General features: G+C 47.2%; 1 protein-coding gene across 5 annotated transcripts in view; it reads left to right on the forward strand.

The window, feature by feature from the left end:
* The window catches only part of LOC142579192 (gamma-aminobutyric acid receptor subunit beta-like), a 227,596-nt gene that overhangs the window by 70,869 nt on the left and 132,297 nt on the right, over positions 1–24,430 (forward strand). For all 5 annotated transcript variants that reach the window (XM_075689165.1, XM_075689167.1, XM_075689166.1 and 2 more), the window contains exons 3-4: positions 146–213; positions 23,482–23,708. In XM_075689165.1, coding sequence (XP_075545280.1) covers positions 146–213; positions 23,482–23,708 — 295 coding nt within the window. The remainder of the gene's footprint in view (positions 1–145; positions 214–23,481; positions 23,709–24,430) is intronic.

Raw genomic sequence — 24,430 nt, forward strand, 5'->3', positions numbered from 1 at the left:
CAACGCAGCTCCTGCGTTTCAACTTAATAGCGTGCGCGGTACCTTAGTCACAGTTGCTTAATGTGGGCGTGTGCGAGCCAAGGCCTTCGCTTCTAGAAACAGCGCCACAAATGACGTTTGTCGCTTCTGTTTCTGTATTTTCCAGGCGTTCCAGTGGAAGTTGGCGTCACTATGCAGATTATCAGCATAAGTACAGTCTCTGAAGTACAAATGGTGAGTGCTTCTTTCTTTCTTTTTTACTGTGTGTAATGTGCCTTGGTTTGTGCTTACTCGGGGGGAAGAAACAGTGCTTTCGAAAGGGGCCACCTAAGAGAAAAATGCAGACAAGAACACCGACTAGCGCTCATACGCGATCATTATGGTTGCTAGTCAGTTATGATCATTATGGTTGGTAGTCAGCGCTCCTGTCTGTCGTTTCTTCTTGTCCCATTTAAAAGCGCCATTACTTCGCCCAAGACAATTTTCTCCAATTGTGGTACCCTAACTCGAAGAGGTTAAAGCATGCAGAAAACGTGTGTTAACATTAGTATTTTTATAAAGAAACGCCACCTACGAACAATATTCTCTAGCTCTTGGGATTTCACCGCCTACATTAGACAAAAACCTTCGCTCAAGTCCGTTAAGTCGCTTTTTTTTTCATTATTATTATTCCCATGTGTTAAGCACTTTTTTTTCTTTCATTCGCTTTTTTTGCTTTGTCAGGTAACATTCGTTCTCCTCGAATACGCGTGGGAACACTGCTTCCAGATACATCTGTAAGTCAGCACACATTTCCCTTGGCTTATCAGGTTCTCGCTGAATGCACCATGCCTTTATACTTCTATGAAGGAGCAAAAGATAGCCTTAAAAAATAAAAGAAAGAAAGGGCCGCGAACGGCGACACCATTTCTAGGAAATCGCTAACAGGTTCACCACTCGCAAAACGTTTCCTTTTGAACAAGTGCTGCGAGCCAAACAACGGAATCCGGGCGATAAAAACGGCTTCTCTGGCTTTTGTAGCCAGGGCTTTCCTGGAAATCAGACGACGCGTCTCTATGCAAGTGAGATAAGGAAAATCGAAACACGCGAGGGATGACGGCTGCAGCAGCGGCTTGTACAACACCCAGAATCCTCTTAATGGCACCGAACGAACGTCTGGAGTGGCAGGTGCGTTTGAGCACCGTATACAGCTAGCCCCCCCCCCCCCCCCCCAAAAAAAAAAAAATATATAGGCACCACTGTGCTCGCGCGTCTATAGCAATTAGCTTCAGGTTTCTAATGTTGCGGCGCATGTGTCTCATTTACGGAGTGGGGGCTGTGCCTGCTTTCTTCGGCGAACGAATAAAACAAGAACCGACAAAGACGAAGGAACCAAGAACGCGGAGAACACCCACTTCTTTGTCAATCTCGATGTTTCATCTTCTCTTTATCTTTCGCGCTAGCCTTGCGTCTTTCTTCGTTCTTGTTTCAAACTTATGTTTTCAGAAGGCTCAGTCTCCCTTATCGTGACGCGTGTGCGCAGTACGCCGCCATTTTTCTATCTGGGCAAGAGATGCGCGATGTGGGGCGCGATCATAAGGCGTTCGGGAGAAAAGACGGAGGTAGTGAGGGGATTAACGGTAATACGGTGTAATCCGCGTCTCCACGCTGTTCTTTTATTGTTACTATTACGGCTTTTAAATGAAGCCATGCTTCTTGGCCTTCTGCTTTGAGGAGGTCGTGCGATGTAAAAACACCTCATTAGAGAGAATCGCGCATGGCTTATTTCTTGGCACCCTCTGGAACATCCTCTTCAACATCCTTTGAATATGTGTACTTGAAGCGGCTCAGAACTGATAGCCCACACCCGCTTGATTCTGTAAGGTACGCCTTGAAAAAAAAAGACGAAGATAAAGAAAGCTAAAAGAGGCAGCAGTTCCACCTTGCAAACATCTTTCGCAACAATTTACCTTTAGTGCAGTCAACCTCGCCGCCATATCTTTGAGTGCTTTAGAAATTCTTCGCTTCACAGCAGTTTTAGTATGATTATTGTTTTCTTTGCGTCATTGTAACAAGCTTCTTAGCGCTTCCACTACATTTGTCATCGATTTAGGCATGTCAGCTTAACGTTGTTCGGGATATTAAATATTAGTATCTCCTGTATCTTCTTTCATTTCTACTTCAAATGTTCTGAACACGTTGGCGATTGAAGTTGATACGTTTTCAAAATGTACTCGACATCGCGATTTGTTGTGGCGCATAACTAGAACGTAACCATCTCTAGAGTTTTAAAAAAAACGTATGCGAAAGAGACAAGTTTTCTTCTCGCAAGAAAAAAAACATCCGAAAGTAATGAGACAGCTTTGCGTAGTTCGCAATGGGAACGTTCTAAAGCATAATGCACCGCTGTTTCCGCTCGGTGAACCCGCATCATTGCGAAGTAAATATCACAACATTTAAAATGGTATGACCAATGGAACAACTCACGTTTCGTTGCGAACGGCGGCTTCTTTTATACTAAATGTATTTAAGGAGAGGTTCGTTTTTCAATTTAGTAGTGCGGCTTCCGATGTCCTTAAGGCCACTTTTAACGCTAAAAATAAGAAAAAAAAAGAAAACCTTCTGTGATGTGTAACGTTACTCATCTATAGAACGAATCACAACTAGAAGAGCTAAAGATAAGAAGAGAATAAAAGAAAGAAGCATCAACATGATAGGAATCGTACGTGTATTTCTGTACAAAAAGAAAGCAAGCACGTAAATGCTCACAAAAATATATCGCTTGTTATGGTTGGAACTGTGCGTGGTCCATCACTAGGGCCGTAACTACTTCCTTGAATTGCTGCCATTGCGAACAGCTTCGTTTCCAAAATTGAGAACTCGGCTTGCGCCGCTATCTCGAAGTGGGAGACTGCGCCCTCGTTGGGCCACCGCTCAGCCCTTGATGTAAAGAAGAAACGACGAACTATATTTTGCACCACGTGTATCGATACCTTTCTTCTGAAACTTTCGAAAGCTTTTCCGGCATCCTTTAGAACACATTCTTCCACAGGAAAGCTCATCTCATCATTTCGGCCTAACTTTCGCTCCTGCTCCACAGCGATTGCGGGAGCTGCAACTGGAAATGTTAGCGTGGCTCTACTCTACATCGGCGGGAATGAAGGACACTGGCGTTAGCTATCATGCGACACTACGACGACAACGTGAATACAAATGACGATTATTTGACAAGTATATCTGAGGACAAATATTTAACGAATCGACGGCATACGGCCTAAAGCACACACCAGATGCGGAGCCGTAGCCGTTAAACAGAAAAAGACGTGTAGAGAGAGAGAGAGAGAGAGAGAGAGAGAGAGAGAGAGAGGCAAAGGAAAGACAGTGAAGTTAACCAAAGCTTATCTCCGATTGGCTACTCTGTACCGGAGGAAGGGGGTAGGGACGCAATAGATTAGAGAAAAGTTACGAAAACAAAAAAGAAAAAACACACCAGCCACACACAATGAAAAACTGCTTCTGCGGGCGCTGCCACGTAGTCTGCGAAGACGTCACGCGGCGTCAAAGTCCCACTAACATTTTCTGTCACCCAGTATACAGTCAGAATTTGTCACAAAGTCCCGTGTCTGTTAAACAACATAGCAGTGCCTTCGTAGCGGCTCGCGCTGATGTTCGTGGAGGCCAACTTCCAAGAACGTTGTTTTCTGTTAGCGGGCGCTTGTCCAGTTGGTCTGTCTAGCGTGGCTGAGAGGGCTGTTCTTTGCGCCTGCCCTCGTTCCTCTGCACCCGCGGAAGTCACAAAGTTCGCTATTGCCCATTCCGATAAGAAAGGAGCATGCATTTGAAGAAAGCTACTCCAAGCCATAGACGGACTAGAAGGGTGAAGTCACGTCGTGGAAGGTCGGACAGAACACGGAGCTGTAAATTAGTGGCCAGGATAAGTTCTAAACTCGCTGCTGCTACAAACTTTTGTGAACGTTGAGTCCACTGCTCGCGAGAGGTGTTTCGCTGCCTCTCCTCCTTCCTTCTACGTCATTATAGCTGGGTTTACGTGAACGTGATAAGTTCGGGTTGAGTCGGCCTGTAAGTCCGAAGTTTGGTTGTCGGGTTCATCTAAACGCTAGCGGGTTGGGCCGGGCGAGGGTCGATGAGAGTTTTGTCAACCCTCTTGCAAAGATTGGGTTTACTCGCGCAACCTGCTTGGCAAAAGACGTGTTGACGAGGCCGGTAGGGGCTGGGACAGCTCGACTTCCTGCTGGGCCCACTCGTGTCAAGTTCACGCAAACGAAACCATAGTCGCTCCATCTCTGATGACGTATTGTGCTCACTTATTTCTTTTATGCTTATCGGCATTCTGCTTCTTTCAGAAGAATCATGGGGGTTTCCCTAGAAAATCTGATAATTGTGCTAGAGAGATTTGGAAATCAGATCAGCGGAAGTCCGCAAGGTAGAGGAAAAGTCATGAAATGGAAAAAAGATTTTTATCAGCACGTCCTTAGCACGAAGCTACAAAAGAAACCCATTTGCTATATTTTGTTTCGTTCTGCAGTCGAGTGAATGGCGATTTCGGCTTTCGTAAGCCTTACTCTATCTTGCCGTCTTGCGCAAAACTAATTTGCCATACTCAGGGCCCCTATGCTTCGAGTCGTCGATTAACTCAGCCTTCCGCTGCGATCTGCTAACATCCTGGTTAGCTCAGATTTAAGAGCGATCGCCCCGAAAAGGTGTTGGTACCGGATTCAAACCCCTCACAGGACAAATGTTTCAACTGCGAAGCTTTTTCTCTGAGAATCTCATGTTGGTTTCCTTCATAGCGTTATGTTACAGTCGGGTCGAGGACAACTTTCTCTTTAATGTACGAGAGCCTACAGCCTCACACCGCACAGACAGTATCATAAACTATCTGAAGGTGATGGTGGCATAGTGCGCAGATGAGCTGAAAATATACTGTCAAGGCAGCGAATGAAGCCTCCCACTGACCTTTCACCTTGATATATTACACATGTGAGGCACATACAGCGAGAACGATGAGCCAACCGAGAACAAGGTGAAAGCAGGAGCCAACGTTTCGACATGTGGACTTGTCTTCTTCAAGGCTTTTTTTTTTTTTTTGCTCATCGTCTTCAATTTTCCTCTCCCGCCTTTCCCGTGTTTATACAATGGGAACGGAACCTAAAGGGCCATTCCGTCTATTCAATTGCTTTGAATCCGGTGAAAGTTCGCTGCGCACAATGACAGCGCGTCGCGTGAACGAATGGTGACTCACCGCTCCAGCTTTTCGGGGTCGAAGTGTTTCGCGCAAGTTGACGAAAAAAAAATAATAATAAACAATAAAAGACAAGCTCGACAGCAACACGAAGCAGCCTTACTCCCTTGCGCTTGCCTCCAATAGTTGTTTTCGATTTCATGGCCATGTAGTTGGCCACGTGGTTATGCTCCAAGAGCACGGCGTGGGGACTAATACGTGCTTCATAGGCGACGTGTCGCGTTCGACTTCCCCATCCGCCAGCTTGGTTTGCCTTATAACACGTCTCTCTCTCTGCCTCTTTCTTTCTTTTTTATTTCTTCTCCATTGCTTCTGATCTCGCTTTTTCTAGCGCACACCGAAGCAGGAGCCGCGTCCCCCGTTCGGAACCCACCATGTTCCGCCCGCGCTACAAGCGCAACCGGCCGCGGTCAGAAACGGAAATCTTGCTCTCGTCACAGGCGCTGTCGAGCCTGTCGGCGGCCCCCCGGGTTCTCCCGCGTGTTGACTACGCCCCCCCTCCACCCCGCTTCCCCATTCCCCCGTCATTTATTCGCGCTTTCGTTATCCCCACCTCCCACCTTTTCGCGTCTCATTTCCTCGCGCTCTGCGCGCGTGCTCGCGTGCATGGGTCTCTTTGCGCCTCCTACGTGCTGTTGTCGCGACCGAGCACCGAGGCGTGGACACCGAGGGACCATCAGATCGAGGTTGTGGGGCCAAGGGAAAGAGAGCGTCGACAAAAAAAAAAGACAGAAACAGAGGCGGCGGCGGCGGCTACCTGTGCCGGCGAATACTGGGCCGTGCCGGCAAGCCGGCCTGCCTGCCTGCCTGCCGGACGCTTGCAGAGTGGCCGCGGCGCCAGGGACGCGTATCACGGTCACGTTCGCACGCGGGGAACATTACGCCGTCAGTGCGCGTTGTTCGCTGGCCGCTGCCACTGTGCTGCTGCTACTACTGTAGCGTTGGTCGTGGTGGCGTGCGCACCGCTACGTTCACCACGTTCTTGCGGTGGTGGCGGCCATGAACCACATTTTGTCGGCGCCCGCGGTCCGGGGACTGCCGTTAATCTGGGCTGCGCATCGGTGCACGCCGGCGCGAGTCGCACGCCCTAAGGCCGCTGGACACGTCTGCCGCCGCAACTACTCCTCCCCCCCCCCCTCTCCGCCACCCACCACCCCTTTCGGCCCCACTACAGTGCCGCCGGCACCGCAAGAGCCGTCAATCGATGTGCCTGTGCTCGCGCACCTGGCCGAGTACGTGCGACGCTCCGCTGCGCACTCTTCGACGTGGGTCTCCTTTGTTCTTATTCTTCCTCTCTTTCTCTCTCTCGCTCTGATCGTGCGCATGACCGACGTGGTGTTGCGCTGGCCCCCGAACTGTATAGCCCTACGAAACACCAATCTTGGCGTAGCGCGCCAACACTAACCCAAGACTGGGCCATGCAGTGCCCAAGTGCTCTCTGGTACGCAGGTTTGTTTTCGGGGGAACGAATGGTAGAGGCTTTCATCGTGAGGAATATCACTTCCCACTCAAGATACATTGCGAAGCAAATAATAATAATAATAATAATAATAATAATAATAATAATAATAATAATAATAATAATAAACAAAGTGGACACATAGAAAGGCCAGAGAGGCTGACCCGGAAAAGCTGCGGTTTGTTACCCGGCCCGTGGAGAAAGGAAAATTAAAATAGCTAGCAAGGAAGAAAGATGAGTAGCGAAACGAAAAGAAGTACACAAAATTCTGTGGCGGCACACGTCGCTATAGCAGCTATTCTCATATAATCGTTTAGCACAGGAAGCGAACTAGCGCTCTGGCTGTCTTTAGCGCGTACGTTCGTTGTGGCCACTGTCCTAGTATCGTTTGCTTTGACCGGCTGAATACAGATAGACGTTAGATATGAAGTAAACTGTGGGCCAATACAATAACAACTACAACACGTCTGAATTCAGAGTACGTGCTCGTACGCACTAACACGAGCGCGTTTGCGCCTGCTGTACTCGAAAGTAAGATTGCACCTATGTAGAATGCATATTTGAGCACGAATATGAAATAATAAGCCCGTTTGGCCTTTACAGAGCCACATTTTCAAATCCTAGTTGTTTAAATTAATTCACACCGCTTTTAATGAAACTAGTAATATTTCGTATTCGGCCAACACTCACTTAGTTTCCATTGCTCATATGGACTTCAAGAAAGCATAGTGCTCCTAGCTAAATTGTTTAAGACATCTCAAAACAATACCTAAATGCTCTACGGGTGACATAACTCGTTAAATAACTTGGGATAGATATTTTGACACACATAATTGTAGTTGCCACAGATCAACATTTTATGTGGTCCTCTTTTCCCCCTCCGAAAGACTAGGAAAAACCACGCACAGGCGAAATATTAAGAATAATATTTGTCACAAAGGCAACATACCCGTATTACAGTACATTCACAGACAGAGTGTCGAAAGAATTTTTGGTTCGTGGCTGTATCGTGCAGCTCTTTCGCCACTGCTGCCCCACCGCGGCCGTTTTTTCGATTGCTAACCTACTCTTGGAACCTGCAATAGCCATCAGCATGAAGTGCGCGCGCCGCCTGTTACTTCGCGAGGCATTAGAACCCCAGAATGTAAGCGAGTACTCGGCAGCGCAATGATGTAATCGGCAGAGGGCATGACGAGCGAGCCTGTGTTTCATGATTGCGGATGCAATGTTCTTTCTTTCTTTTTTCTCTTTCTTTCTCTCTCTCTTTCTCTCTCTCTCTTTCTTTTGCTTTATTTTATTTGTTACAGTTACCATCGCCGTGATAACCGCTGAGTCACACGTGAAGAATCGCGCACTTATATATACAAGCAGCATTACGTACCTCGAAGGCAGAGAAACTATAGATGGAAATGCAGCGAGGTTAACTAAAAGAGCGCTTGATTAGCTTCTTCTATGCGGGGATGGAGGGTGGAAATAAAGAGGTGGTGAACGGTATTGCTAAAGCTAGCTTCACTGAACGAAACGTATAATGAGGGAAAACATGCTTTAAAGAAAAACCGTTAGGTTATGGAGCAGCTTGGCAATTGACCCAGCACAGCGTGCTATCTGGGCCGACCCGTAGCCGCAGTGTACACCTATATTTACTTGTGACCCAATGGGCGATTTTCACGTGCTGTGTGGACAGGCGTGATCATACATGTCTGAGCCGTCTTCGTCTGCACGTTTCCTGTAAAAAAAAAATACTTATTGTGAAAATTAAGCGGCTAAGATCGTCACTTCACCTTGTGTGCAATGTACGAAAGCACATAGCTCGCTTCATCTGCTAATGCATCCTCTCTTCCCTATAAAAGGCCGTCTATAAACACGAACCGCAAATAAGCATTTATCAAAAGCTTTCTCATAAAGCCATATGTCAGCTATAGACAAGAAACGGGAAATCCATTTCAGACGATAAATGTGAACAAATCTTGTGCTGACATTAACAAATTGGCGATGATTTACACGCACGCTTCAGTATAAGGTTAACTACAAAGCTTTCGCCATAAAAATATATTATTGTAGTAGTTAAGGTATTTGAAACGTGAATGACCACATGTTATCATTTAGAAAGTACAATGGAGAAGCAGGAAAATCAGAACTGTAAGATTCAGCACATATTGGAGCACGCTTTCACAGTTCGTTAATATCGAAGAGAATAACTCCAATCTGACGTTGGGTCCCGACCGGGCTTACTCTGCCTGCGAGAAAATTAAGGGAGTCATTATTCTGACGGTTTCTAGAAGCGAGGTTAGGAGACTGGTTTATTGAAGTGAAACACACTACTTACAGTGGTTGACAGTGCTGCGCGTGGTATATGCAGCTACGAAGAAATACCTAACCGCGTATTGTGCCACTGTCCTCGACTTTATTCACAAAGACGATCATCCTCCAAATAATTTGGATGAGTGGTCGATCGTCCACTGCACCTGCAGGCACGGCACGAACATTCGTCACTCGTCAGTGCATTAATCAGTGAAGAAAGATGAGTGTTCTTTTTTTTTTCTTTTTGACGTCGACTGGCCTGTGCTTTACTGCGAGGTGGTTTCCTCACGTGCGTTCACCGCTCCTTCCCTTCAACTGTCACCCAGCCTTCAGTTCCCCTCCAGGAGTGCAGAACAACCTTAGTTGCGAATATTCCTATTATATATATATATATATATATATATATATATATATATATATATATATATACACATTTGACAGGAAAGGGAAAGCGAAAGCAGGCTGGTAACTGCCACTGGACGGGGCACGACGCCTACCTACCCTTCAGGAAGAGGTGACAGAAACATGAAAATGGGTGCACTAACACTAAAACGACGGCAGTATAATGAAGGGATGAACACGAGCGCTATTATAGGGCTTTTGCTCGTCGCTCCATTCCTCCTCCTTGTTAATTCCTTCATTCATCCCTTCACGCTCCCGTCCCGTCCACGCAGCTATGTATTCGTACCATAAATCCCGCTCCCATTGCTTGCTAGGAGAGCCAAACAGACGCTGTTCTGGTTAAGACCTTTGTATATTCTATTTATGTTCTATTTCTTCTACCTCACTCATTCGCAAGGATGCATTAGGCAGAAGTTGCTACATTTAATATGAAGACTTTTAAATAAGTTAGTAGGGAAGGAAAGTTGTTCACGTGTAATGAACAGTGCCTCTAACCATATTTGTTTAAGAATCCTATTTATGTATGATTGAATTTAGGAATGGCAAATTATTCATACGTGCCTATGGTTTGGCCACTTCAGTAAAACGAAAAATACATAATGTAGACTGAGAAACTCTTAAATGGGCTAGGATAGCGATTTGGGTGTGCTGGTCTAAGTTCATGACGTAAATGCATCGCAAAGCACCGAAGGGCGGGAAGGTAGCTGTGCGGTTAGGTGCTATGCGTGTGGTCACCTGCAGCTTCCTAATGTTGCCTGATATAAATGTGGAACAAATATTACAAAAACAGGCAGTCAGGGGTGCTATCACATTGTTCTTATAGTCCCTCTCTTCCGTGTTTCATATACCACCGTGTTCTGTGATCCCTCTTCCCTGTCTTGCGTCCTTGCTTTGCGCGGCCGTTTACACATGCATTTCAAGTAGCCCAAGTATCGGCCTTAATACTTTTATCCACCGTCATGTGTAAAAATGGTGGACGACCATAACACCTGGAGTCGTAGACCACATGGTTTGCATTGTCTTTGAGGCCTCTTTGCGAAGCGTTAAGTAGTCTAAAGATACTGCCCCACTTTGCTGAAACACTTCACAATATTAGGCTAACAATTCGTTTTCGTTGGCTCTGCAATCATACGCCCACTTTGGTAGCCTGCTGCTACTATCGCTCGGAGCTATTTTCCAGGTAAATGGTGATTCTCTTCAGACGCAGTACTAAATGCGATATTCAGTAAGGTTGAGCATGAACTCATTACGAATTTTGTTATGTGGGATATCACAAAGGGCGTTTTATGATAACGGAAAATAACCGACAGGAACAGAACAACAGAACATTCCACATCCATATTTTCTTTATTATGTTGAAACCATAATGCACTGGGACATTCAGGTTTACTCCCATTGCTTTTCTACCTTATACCACAGTTTACAATATTTACTACACAGTACTCTATACTCGTGTATTTTACTATGTGTTATAGCACAGTCTAGCATGCTGTGCTGCGCTATGCTATGTTAAGCTCCATTGCACTAATATACTCAACTGACAGCTGGTTGAGTTGGTCAACGCGCTCCAGCCTTACACTTGCGGCGCATGTTTCGGTGGTAAGGCACCGAGACTTTGCGTAACGGAAGTCGTAAGGCAATCAAGGCTTTGCGGCACGTACAACTTACCCTTTCTGCTCTTACGAAAGTAACCAAGACGAACTTCGCTCTGCCCGCGTATCTATGCTTGACCGAGAGGGGCGAGCCGATAGCTGGACGGCCGTTTTCATGGCCACCGGCGTTATGCTCTACCGGACGTCTAGTTGGCATGCGGATATAGGGCGCCGCACGAAACGCGCGGATCGCGTGCCTGCCCGCTATCATGCATGCAGGGAAAACTACCCTCAGCGGCAGCCGGCGCGCAGTCCGTCACGTCATCGGCGGCCTTCTCCTCCGAGCTGCGGTGCGTGAGCGCTCCTTGGCGTCGCACAGAAGCCTGCATCTCGGGAATCCGAGCCGGCGGTGCAAATACCGGGTCTCCCGGGCACACGCACACGCGCACATTCTTCAAGGTCGCCACTAAATCCTTCTCGATTGTGGTTTCGCGCCGCCGCTGCAGTGCTTTGCGTTAGCCTCGCATCCCGAAAGGCATCTCGGCTGTGACTATATTGTGATGTTATCCGTAGTCAAAGTCGGCAGCCTACCTGACGCGCAGGCTTGAAGACCGCTAAGCTACTTCCGTTCGTTAGCTTCCTTCTCGCTTCTTGTTAGATTAGTAGGCTTTTTTCTGTTCACCGAGTACAATACCAGACGAGATCTGCACTGGTTATATGCGACGTTAAAAAAAATTACGATAGAATTATGAAGAACTCCGTAGTGGGGAATTCTGTATGAATTTAGACAATCCGGGGTTTTCTTTACGTGCACCCAATGCACGGCACACGGCCGTTTTTGCTGTCGAAATGCCGCCAACGTGGGCGGGATTTCGCCCTGCGCACTCAGGCTGAAAAATTAAACACATGTAAAAGACCATTGCAGGCGCTGATCATGCAGGCCTAATTATGATAAGGAAATTCACAGAAGAATAAAAGTGGGTTGGAGTGCATACGGCAGACTTTGTGATATCCTGACTGGAAGCTTACTGTTATAATTGAAAAGAAAGGCGTGCAATCAATGAATTCTTCCGGTGCTAACATATGGGGCCGAAATTTGGAGACTTACAAAGAAGCTCTAAAACAGGTTAACGAGTGCGCAAACAGCGATGGAACGAAGACTGCCAGGCGTAACGTTAAGAGACACGAAGAGAGCGATGTGGATCAGATAGCAAAAGGGGACAGCAGGTATTCTAATTGACATTAAGAGAAAAAAATGGAGCTCAGCAGGACATGTATTGCGTAGGTTAGATAACCGGTGAGCCATTAGGGTTACAGAATTGCTGCCAAGAGAAGCGAAGAGCAGTCGAGGACGGCATAAGACTAGGTGAGGTGAGGAAACTAAGGAAATTCGCGGGCGCTAGTTGGAATCGGTTGGCGTAGGACACGGGTATATGGAGATCGCAGGGAGAAGCCTTCGTCCTTTAACGGACTTACAAGAAGAAGAAGAAGAAGAAGAAGAAGAAGAAGAAGAAGAAGAAGAAGAAGAAGAAGAAGATGATGATGGTGGTGGTGGTGGTGGTGGTGGTGGTGGTGGTGATGATGATGACGATGATGATGCAGGCGCGCGATACGCGGGTCAAATTTTTGTGTGGTACAGTCCATGTCTTGCTGCTTCCTGACCAAACATTTTCAATGATTAAGAATAGCATGCACGAGGCGAGACGGAATCTCCTCTGATAAAAAAAAAAAGAATTTGTACGCTTGAATATCTTCAAAGGAGGCGTGCACTGCTGTTAGTCGCTTAATCTTCCATTGTTTGAACCTAACCTAGCCTAACCTAACCTATAAATTAGACCTTCCATGTTGACTGCCTAGACCTAGCCTAAAAGAACACACTATAGCCTAGAATCATTGCACCCGCCATGGTTGCTTAGTGGCTATGGTTTTGGGCTGCTAACACGAAGCCGCGGGATTGAATCCCGGCCGCGGCGGCTGTATTTCTATGAGCTGCTATGCGAAAACACCCGTGTACTTAGATTTAGGTGCACATTAAAGAACCCCAGGCAGTCAAAATTTCCGGAGTTCCTCATTACGGCATGCCTCATAATCAGATCGCTGTTTTGGCATGTAAAACCTCATAATTGAATTTTTCTTAAATATTGCTTTCGCTTTGACACGAAGAGCTGCAAATCCTCCTAAAGCATTAAGATGTCTAGCAAAAGTAAGTACTTCAAAAGCGTTAATTAATCACCGCGTTTGGCACCGACCGTTAGCGCAGGGCACGGACTCTCAGCACGAGCAGCATTAACGAGCAAAAAGCGCCGAAGAGGGCGAACCACTATATCGTTCCAATCCTTCTCTACAATTACCCCCGGGAATGAAAAGGTAGCCACCCGGCGACCTAACAGCTTGTCACTATGAGTGGGTCATAGTAGGTCTTGAGGCGGTCGACGTTGACAATGTCTCTTCTACGGCGGCGTATGTCCGAAGACGGTTCAACGGGCTTGATCATGTAGTTCACCGGAGATGTGCGTTCGACGACGAGGTAGGGGCCTTCATACTTGGGCAGTAGTTTCGACGAGAGCCCAGGTGCAGCGGAAGGGACCGAGAGCTGCACAAGCGCTCCATGAAGGAAGGTGGGCGCAGAAGGGGTGTCACTGCCTTCTTCTGGCACTCTTGATCATTTGAAGTAAAGGCACGCGCGAGATTGCGACACTCTTCGGCATGTCTGGCTGTGGCAGAAACAGACGCACACTCAGATGCATCCGGCTTGTACTGAAGGATTGTGTCGACTGTGTGCGACGGGTGTCGGGCGTACAATGAGAAAAGGGCGGAAAGCCAGTGGTGCTCTGATGGTGGTATTGTAGGCGAAGGTTGCGAAGGGCAGAATAGCATCCTAATTTGTGTTGTCGGTAGGCTACGTACATTGTGAGCACGTCGCCAAGCACACGGTAAAGCGTTCTGTGAGGCCATTGGTCTGCGGATGGTTAGCAGTAGTTGTGCGGTGCAGAACGTGGTACTACTCTTTGAGGATGGCTTCGGCGAATCCCGACAAGAAGACACTTCCGTGATCGCTGAGCAGCTCCTGTGGTGGACCATCACGCAGTGCGAATCGCCGAAGCAGGAAGGAGGCAACATCGCGCGCTGTAGCCGCTGGGAGAGTGGTAGTTTCGGCGTATCACGTGAGGTGGTCAACAGCCACGATGGCCCAGAGGTTACCAGCAGATCTCACGATGCACCCGAACGGCCGCGTAGGGTAAAGTAATGGTTGCAGACCAGCTGGCGAGAAGCGCGATGAAGATTTCCGGGGCTGACAATCGGCGCACGAGCGAACGAACTTCTGAACGTAGCTGTACATCCCGCGCCAGTAGTACCGCTGTCGGATGTGCTGGTATGTTTTGAATACTCCCGAGTGTGCACACTGTATGTCAGAGTGGAATGACGTGCATATTTCAGAGCGCAGACTGTGGGGTACTACTAGCAACCACTGGCGGACATCGGCGGTGTAATTGAGTCGGTGGAGAAGGTGCGAGTGGTCGGTTGTGCCTATGGATCAGAGATCAAGTCTATCAGCGAGGCAATGTAGTGGTCCTTGCGCTGTTCGAAAGCAACGATGCGAAGGTCGATGGAAGAAACACCAAGCTGGCATACGAAGCAGCCGCATGGTCCACGGGCAAGGAAGAGCGCGAGAGGTTGTTGGTGTCAGAGTGCTGGCGGCCGCTACGGCAGAGCACGCGAACATCGTAGTCTTGCAGGCGAAGTTCCTAACAGGCAAAGTGGCCTGAGAGGTCCTTCAGTGACGACAATCAACAATGTGCGTGGTGGTCCGTGACGACGTCAAATGAGTGGCCATACAAATGGTCAAGCCTTTCTGAGCCAGGGCTTATAATAACATGTTGCTCTCACAATCTCTGGGTATTTATCAAGATCTAACAATGAAATAAATGTTCCAGTGCAAGTCATGGCGGGTAAACCAAATGCAGTGTTTGGCTCCCGTTTTCCCCATTTGTTCATCACGGTAGCTGAGGCGTTGAAAATGTTTAAACTACTAGTTCATATTCTTACTCCAGACAGTTCACCACGGAAAAGTACTGTATTTTCACCAGTCAACATCGCGTTCCTGCTATCTTTCTTCCACCCCTTCATCTTCTCATTCATACGTACGTCTATTCGTCAGTGCATTCGTAACTTTAGCCAGTCAGTCTTTTGTGGACAACGGAACATCTTGGAGACCTAGTTGGTTCATCGCTAAGGATTATTACTAATTGTGCTGGATGAGAAACGGACAACGCAAGAGGAACAGCAAGTTCAAACATAATGAGGTGACGTGGTAAAAGTGCACAGTGGTGGTATTCACCCGGAAGCTGATGTCTGCATACGGCATATCAATCAACGGACAAGTGATATCATCCCGCAGAAATCACAGGTTCTTGGGGATTATGATTGACATAAACTTGTTTTGGACTCCTCACGTGAACCACGTGAAAAAGCGACTGATTGATATTGGTTATCTGTTCGGGTTCCTTGCAGGAAAGAAGGGGGGGGGGGGGTCCACACAATCCATGTTGCAGTTGTACAGGGTGTTGGGTTCCTCTTACAGTCTACCTGTTATATACAACACCCGCAAAACCAATTTGCGTACGATTCAGAGCATTACTACGCAGTGCGTCAACGGCTAAAACTGTTGCCATTGTTCAAGATTATTCAATCACGACGCACATCGTCGTCGAGACAATGCGTGCACATGTCAGGCACATTGCCCTGACCCCTTGCCACCACCTCGCTGCACTCACCGCGGAAAGACCCCGCACCTGATTTAGCACAAGTATTAGTACATATCGTGCCTCGCATACATCAAGTTACACACCTGCGGCCAAGCCGGTGTGTCCTCTATGGTGTTTGTGCCGTCCTGAAGTACATCTCAGAATTCCAGTACTTCAGAAAAAGTCATCCTTACCCCCGTCTGCACTAAACCAATTGAGCTTACTCCTGTTGTACAAGAAATACAGTAGCGGTGCTTTGTTTATACCGACGAGAGGAATCACACTGCGATTCAAGGCGTCACATGCCACGAGGTCCATGGCTGCAGAACTCACAGTTCTGCGCAGAGTGCTTCAATTTATTGACACAGAGAGTCCTGGTACATCGGCCATGTTTTTCGACTCGAGACCGGCTTCACAAAGTATTCAGTGAGTCCTCCAACCTGGAGCTCACCAACAGCTAACATACGAAATTGTCAAACTTCACCACGAGACTAAACACATAGGCCACGAAATTTATTTTCCAGTGGCTACCTGGATATTGCGGGATCAGTGGAAATGATCAAGCAGGCAAATCTGCTTGAGAGTCAAATGAAGAAGAACGCAGCGTTCCCATTCCTCCCATTCCATTCCTCAACGCAGCTTCGTCACCTGGCACGCAAGCTCTCTTTAACAGAGTGGAACATCCCAAGTATAAGGCGGACCAGGTTGTACGAACCGAACCCTTCGCTCCAACTCCGACCTCCACCCGTGCTTCACCGACGTGAGGCATCGCTTCTATACCGGCTATGGTTGGGAGTGGCTTTCACGAACGCCTACACTAATTGATTGGAATGACCGAAAGTGCTGCGTGCGACGTCTGTGGCGTGGAAGAGAACACCGAACACTTATTCTGCCATTGTCATCGATTTCAGTCGGAAAAACAAACATTATCTATCGCATTGCGACGACTGGACAATCGGCCATTGTCTGTGCAGATGCTACTTGAAGACCGTCCCCATCACTCGTTGGATCACAAAGTTGTGAAGGCACTTTTGCCTTTCTTGAGGGTGACTGGCCTATGTTGTGAACGCCTTTGACACGCTCAGGCCCTCGGCGTGCGTGAGCGAGCTCACCGCGGCTTTCCTCCCCCTCCCCTCCCTCTCTTTATCTTATCTTTCTATTCCTCGTTCTCGTCCCCCATATTAGGGTAGCCAACCAGACGCATCTCTAGTTAACATCCCTGCCTTCTCTCTATATATCCGCCTCCTCCTCCTCAAGCATAATGAATTTTCTTCTCTTTCTTCGCTTGTATTGTCTGTTTTCCGTCTGGTGCTAATGGTAACGCTCATTTATGTATTTGTTCTTGCGTTTATTCCTTCCTTTTTCCATTCATTCGTTCATTCATTCGTTCATTCATTCATTCGCAAGTCTTCTGGTCTCAAGTTACCTGCTTTCCCGTCGCTTGGTCTTCGGCCCGTGCTAGCCTGTTCCTCTGGCGTCGTCTTTGTTTTTTTTTTCTTTTTGGCGAACGTAGTTTTTTTTTTTCATTTACACGTCGCCTCTTTCACCGGTCGGGACAGTCAGCAGCGGTAGCGATGGTCGTGCCACACTGGCAGGCTTGGGCAGGCGCACGCTATCCGGGGCGCACGCCGCACCTTATTGATTGCGACCGACGCGACTGCTACATCGCTGCGACTGAAATTGTGCCCGTTTTCTATCCGTGTCAAGGGCAGAATGGCTCGGCACTGACCCTTTCCCCTTTTTCCCCTTCGTCCCGCTTCGTGCCTTCCCGTCGCCCGGTACACGAGGAGTTCCTCCCAGCTTTATTTGTTCTTGTGCTTCATTTTGTTTTCCCATTTTCATTTATTGTCCCTTTTCCTGAGTTCGAAAGCTGCGTGACGAGCCGCGGAGCTCTCCACAGCCATGGGCCCGTGCTGGCACAGGGTGGCACGCGCCATACCGACCTACATTTAGTGCCTTTTCAATTGTTCCGCTTCCCTGCGTATTGAGGCCCTCAATCACGAACATGTCGGCGAGCCGGTTCGCTGCTTTGTCTCCGCTTCTCGTCCTCATTCGTTTCTTTCCTCGCTGTGCACAACATAGGAATTACAGTCACACGGCAGACGCTTGGTCGTAATTCTTGGGCGTCATGCTTTTCTGTTTCTTTGAAGTTTTGTATGATATGCAGGCAAGGCTGCTTGGGTAAAACACCAGTGCGTCGTATGAGTGCTTTTGTCAATGCCTGTGATATTTTTTTTTTTTGCTCCAGCGTTCAAATTTCATGAACCATACGTTAAGGTCATCTCAAAGGAATCAATAGCATAAGGACGGCGTTACCCCAGCATAGGTCACCAAGCAAGGCTGCTGCGTGATCAAATCGACACTCTTTAGGCAAGGTGTAAGTTGCTTGGGTCACTTGAGCAAACTTCAAAAGGAAGTTAAAATTCATGAATGCAGGAATGAAGGCTACTAGAACGCGTCAACAATGGACTTTCAGCCTACAAGAAATATTTCCATTTGCCTATTGTTTTACTATTGCGGCAGCAACTGTATGAACGCTCGAGGCAAATGTAAGCCGTTGGCGTCTCCCCCATTGCCAGTGACGAGTTGTGACATCTTGTGGACGCTGCGTGCGCGGCTTGGGTCCAGAGACGTTCAGTGTGTTTGGCTGTAAAAAAAGAACTGTGAAGCGAAGTGGACGCACTGTTATCGCTCCACTAATTCTGTGGCAGTGAAGGGAAAGCTACGGAGGCAAAGCACGGAAAAGTGAGAGCGCTTCTGAAAAGGTTCTCGCGTTTTTATCCACGTTAGTTTAAGCTGGGGAAGAGAAAACAAACACCTTATTAGCAACAGTTAAATAAGGCAGAACACCACTGAATGTGAAAGTTTACTTATTTTGCAGTTTTTTTCTTCCGCGTCTGGGCAAGCGCGAGACCGTCGCACGTGGAAGCTGCGTCCATTCAGCGTCTCCTTCTAGCAACCAAAAGCTCTGTCAAACACTGGCGGACCATTTGGCGTGGTAACACGTGCAGAAGCTCCGCCTCTCGTATCTTTCCCTTCATAGCCACAGAAAGTTGTCCCCGAGTATAGGTGGCAGGTCCAGGACAGCGTTCTGCTTTCGGTTGCTAGCATGGGCGTTGTGGGCGCGATCACTGTAAGGCATGCTCGCCTTCCTGTCGGGCTGCTGTCTATACTGTATGCACTGGTTTGAGCAGTAAACGTCAAGCTAACGTTATCTACTATTTTACTGGGCGCTGACTAACGTGGGCGGTTTCCCGATGGTCTCATCTAGTGCGCAATCGAGGCGCGACGCCTGAAACGCCACCTCGCGACACTCTTCTTCACGTCGGCGTTGTGAGACGCTTCGTGGCTGCCAGCGCGTTCATGTGCCCGCCCAGCTGAAGTTGCTGAGCGCGCTACGTACCACCGTCACGTTGCATCCCACGTATAGTAAGGTCACCGTCCGAGGAGTTCAAGCACTGTGGTGCTAGCTCTGTCAATGCATCGCCCTTCGCACGAGACTGCCAAATTTTAATTAGTATTATTGGTTTAGATTTTTCCAAGAGACACGTTTAAATTTTAAAGTGCGGTCACTCTTAAAATGAAAGGGAATGTGCGAACATCCGTTGGAGCCCCAAATTTGAATGCATGTGGCTGCTAGTGGATACGAAAGTTCGCCCTGACATGTGCTGACGCAGTGATCTCATTGCTCGCACAGCACAAGCCAATCAAGCATACATCGATGACGGCGTAATTTAGTATGTCTCGATGCTTAGGACAGCATGGTAGCCAACTTTACGCTTTTTTAGGGAATACTTTGGACGCTGTCCGATCCAGTGATTCGAACAGACAGTTCTAAGTGTAGAACAATGCTCTCTGATGTGACTTCTGATATAGCTTCAAGACATATGCGTTGAGATTGCTGCACATCTTAAAATATATTTTGCTAACTGTGAGTTAGCCTGGAAGCGCTGAATGTCCGCGTGTGCGAAGCACCGAAAGAACTTTCTGTTTCCTTCTTATTTCTTTCTTTCTTTGTTTCTTTCTTTCGTTTTTCTTTCTTTCATTTTCTTTCTTTTCGGTCCAGCTTGTATCGCAAGACGACTTCACGTTTGACTTCCTTTATTATTTCAGCACAAACACCATTCTGTGCGCGCACTGGAATCTGCTGCGACTTTTCCTTCTGATTAAATTCATACCTGAGGCGAAATACGCGAAGCATAATGCTTCCAGTACAATCTAGATCTCCGTTACATGTCCCTCAGCTAGTCTTACCTCAGTTACCGCTCTTTCGATCGCAGCACGAGCCTCTTAGCGGCCGCATGGCAACACTTTCACAAGAACGGCCCATTTCCGTGCGAGGGATCTGTGTACACGCCCGCACACGTGCTCCCATACTTTGAACCCATTAGGAGCTGCGCGAATAGCGAGAGCCCTAATGGCCGCCCGCTTCAAGCAAAACAGGCGTCCTTGATTTGCAGCGCCACATTCGGCGGCGCACAATCGCGTGACGGATTCCAGGGGTTCCGCATGGCGACAGAGCGAGATGTGTGTCGGGACAGCTCCAACGGCTGGCCGTGTAGCATTTGTCTTCGGTCGCGGACAGCCTTAAACGTGGCAACAGTCATTGGCCCAGTGCCAGACCGCGTGTAGCATTTCAGGTTTACAAGTTCTTCAGTCTGGCTGCTCGACGGGAGGTATCTCTCTGTCTCAATTTACCTAAATGAACTCGCGCGTGCTTGTCGAACATATACGTCGAAATAAAGAAATTTTCTTTGTAGTTTGAAGGCTTTATTGCAAATAACATTACTAACGCGCAAAGCCACTTGTTTGACGCAGCGCTGACCAGAGAGAATTTGGTTGTTCATAACGAGGTTTGAGTAAAGATGACCTTGCGTGAGGTAAGTTTCCTACAAAAACTTACTGATACGCGCCGGGGTGGCTCATTGGCCATGGCATTATGCTTCGGACCACGAGGATGGGACTTCGAATGTATGGGAATGAATGGGACGCAAAATAATGCGGAGCCCTCCACTAATGCGTCCCTCTTTAGCCACTGTGTAGTCTTGGGAAGTTAAATCCAAAATTTGACAAGTTTAATTTAGGCGTTGACAGGCAATTTTCGATGTTTCTCTTTTGATTTTCGTTAGGGACAATAAACGATGCTTAGTATGTTACTGCAAGGTGAACTTCCATATAGAACTTGCCATAGATGCCTGTAAAAGTACCACTGTTTCTCTTTCTCTCTCTCTCTTTCTCTCTCTCTCACTGAATATTTCATTTCGTGCCACTTCTAGACTATGCCTAAACTTCTTGCAAAGTCCGAAAGCGTCATTCTTGGAGAGACTATAAAAGCTGCTGAGAAAAAAGGCCTCATTGCTTTGATATAAATTCTGTCGGTTCATCATCTTGCACTGCAGAACCAGCCCAAATCTGACGGAAAGTTTGGAGGACCTTTGTCTTCAATGTACACCCAATTCAAAAGCGAGAAATTGCCCACAAACTGGTACCCAACAACATTACCCACTTCTTTATTGTAGAGAACCTAAGACAGTCAACCTCTTGTGTGCCTCTGGTAACATTGTATCGACGGATGACACTGTCTGAAGCTTTCTCATGAAAGCTTCAGACAGAGTCAGGCTTTGCTGTTTCCGGCAAAGCCTGTAGCACCAGGCCAAATTAAGCCTGCGTAGCGCTCAGGACCTCCGCCAGACTCTCGCCGCACATCCTGCACCCACCAATCATGTCCTAGTAGCGAGCTTCCAAACAGAACGAAACAGGCAGCGAGTATATGTCAAGGTACGCTCAGCTGCAATAAGAGGAAACAAATTATCCTCGGTGACGTTAAGTAAAAAACCTCGGCCCCACGAGTAGAAGGAGCGCAGCCTGGGGATCTGCGGAGCAGATAGTAATGGCACACGCCGGGGCAATACGTTGTCAGGGCTTTGCTATATATATATACACGTACAAGGATCCGTACGCGTCGCCGCAAATATAGCCGTTCCCTTATAGCACAGTCTCAGAAATGGCCGCCTTCCTCGACTGCCCGTTCTACGAGCCGGAGGCCTGAGCGGCTCTTTATAGCCGGGCCGAGGCGCGCGCAGGGCTCATCGTCGTAAAGCGCGCCAATCATGGTCGCCGGAACCGAAGCGCCCAGAGAGCCGGAATCGGAAAACGAAATCGCGCTCCTCGCTGAATCGGTACAGCGGGCAAAGACTTATTTACGGCGAAGGCGCGCTGAAAGTACGCGGTGCCGCGTCCTCAAAGGGTCCGAGTCTCTCTTTTTTTTTAATGTCCACAGTATAAAGCGATGGCCGACGTCAGCGGCGTCTCTTTTCTGCTAAACGAAAGCGTCACTTTGATTACGAGCACGGAAAGGAAGGAGAGATTCTTGAATTGGAATTGGGAGCCCGTTGAATGAATTTATGCCGCGGTAGCTTTACATTCATACTTCTTAGTGAGAGACTCCTGGAGTCAGTACATGTTGCGACAGAGTAAGGAAGCTCGATGTACTCGAAAAGCCGGATGTAACAGCTTTGAAGAAATACGCTTTACGCTACTCCTTTTTATGCTTTAAGAAAACGCTGTCAAATAAACAACGAATAAATACTCCAGTTATTGCATATTATATCAATTCATTGGGAAAGAGACTGCTCGAGAAACTCCAAATGATATTCATCGGACCGCGCTATCGTTGAGCAGTTCTACGGCTTCATGCACCGGCGAATTAATTGCACCCTTATAATCTTACTTATCGCTCCCATGTGTCTCCACCGCTATTTGTACAAAGCCTGGCAAATCTTGTTACTGTCTATTATTCTTTACAAGGCAGATGTCACACCAATGTCACCACTAATAGAAATTTACAACGCTAATGCAGTTATACATACACTCATTCCGCTGCAGCATTTAATAAGATCAGCAATCCACACCTGGTGTGCAGTCAACCGTAATTATTGCGCATACATACTGGCACAGTGTCAAACTATCCCTAATCATGGTTAAACTCAATTCAGCTCGCCGCTTTAGAACTATAAAATACCCTACAAGCCAGTAATTAGATGTGCGCCGTTGTTATTTTTGAAGGTACGCTTTATTCTGTTACCGATTAGTAGAGGTTTTCTTTCTGTCAATTATGCTGTACTTATTTCTATGTCTGTAAAAATATTTCAGCTTTTTTACTTATAACATGTGCAATTTAGGGTATCGGTTATGACTGGCCAAATACTGTCTACATATTTTGCTGTCTTATTAAAAACTGGAAGCCCCAGTTCGTAGCTGTGATACGGGACACCTCACCTTATATTATCCGTAGAGGACCCCAAAAACTTAACTGAACTCAACACTAGCATACAGTTGGAAGAAAAAAGAACTAGGTGAGAAGCAAACAAATCATCGTTACATCGAGTAAAATTTCACGTACACTCTACGGCCCGTATTCATATAAAGCACTTACCCTAGAATTGTTCATAAGATACAATTTTAACCAATCATAATAATGCTGAACATACTAACAGCGACGGCGATCGGCCAATGGCAAGGAATCCTTACGAACGATAAGCTTTGTGGGACAGCGGCCCCCCTGTATTTCAAGAAAATATCTCTACTAACGCAAAAAAAAGAAAGAAAAAAAAAGAAAACTTCACTGATTCCTGCGGCTCTCAATTCAATTACCACGTACATCACTTTTAAATGTGCTTTGTTTCCTCCTGCGCTCAACTTCGAGTGTTTCAGCCTATTCACTCGTTCCCTCGCTTTGGCTCCCTTCCTCCCTTTACGCAGGACTTTACTTCTGACTTCTATTTCCGGCAATCGTGGCGGGACGAGCGACTCTCGTTCCAGAAAAGCCCAGACCTCGAGAGCATGACTGTGGGCGCTGAAGTGGCCGAGAAGATCTGGGTACCCGACACCTTCTTCGCCAACGAGAAGAGCGCCTACTTTCATGCGGCCACAACGCCCAACACTTTCCTCCGCATCGGCTCCGGAGGAGAGGTTTTCCGCAGTATTCGGTGAGTGCAGCCGAGCCCTGATTCAATGAACACCGTCACTGCACAAAACATGTGCATTCGCTGTATTGAAAATTCGTTATAATTGGACTCGCCCTCCAAACTACTGGCGGCACAGAGCTCGAGAAGAAGCAGAAGAAACGCCTCATTTCCAGTAACGTCTGAATAGTAACTTCTTGAGACCGGTTCGGATACGAATCGAATAGTTCCAGAATCAAATCGAATCGAATATTTTTTAGATAGATTTCGAATAAAATACGTCTCTTCTCGCCACTAATATAAAACGATGTTTCTATCCTAGTATTCACAATGTCAGCAAGTTTCTGTGATAATGTTGCACGTTTTGAAGCGTTGTTTGCTAAAAGTCCTAAAGTAGCATTCACAACACATCAGCAGTTTTTTTTTTCATACCTAAGGTTGTTTGGATAATGCGCATGATAACGGTTTATAAGGAAAAGTCTGGCTCTCTGAGCAACGTACAGTGCTCCACTTGGCAACTGCTTGCGTGTAATATCTACTATGGCCATCAGGATGAAATTTGGAATACTTTTGCTCCAACTATATCTTTGATCACGCACACCTGACCACTTAAACTATTGACAAACCCTTAAAGAATATTCATATTTACGAAGGCAGGATATTTTATTTGAAGCCTGATTCGAATGGGGGCAGTATTTCATTTGTTTTAAATTTTCGAATATTCGCACACTCATGAAAACTATTTC

This window comes from Dermacentor variabilis, chromosome 4, assembly GCF_050947875.1.
Source record: "Dermacentor variabilis isolate Ectoservices chromosome 4, ASM5094787v1, whole genome shotgun sequence".
Classification (NCBI taxonomy): Eukaryota; Metazoa; Arthropoda; class Arachnida; order Ixodida; family Ixodidae; genus Dermacentor; species Dermacentor variabilis.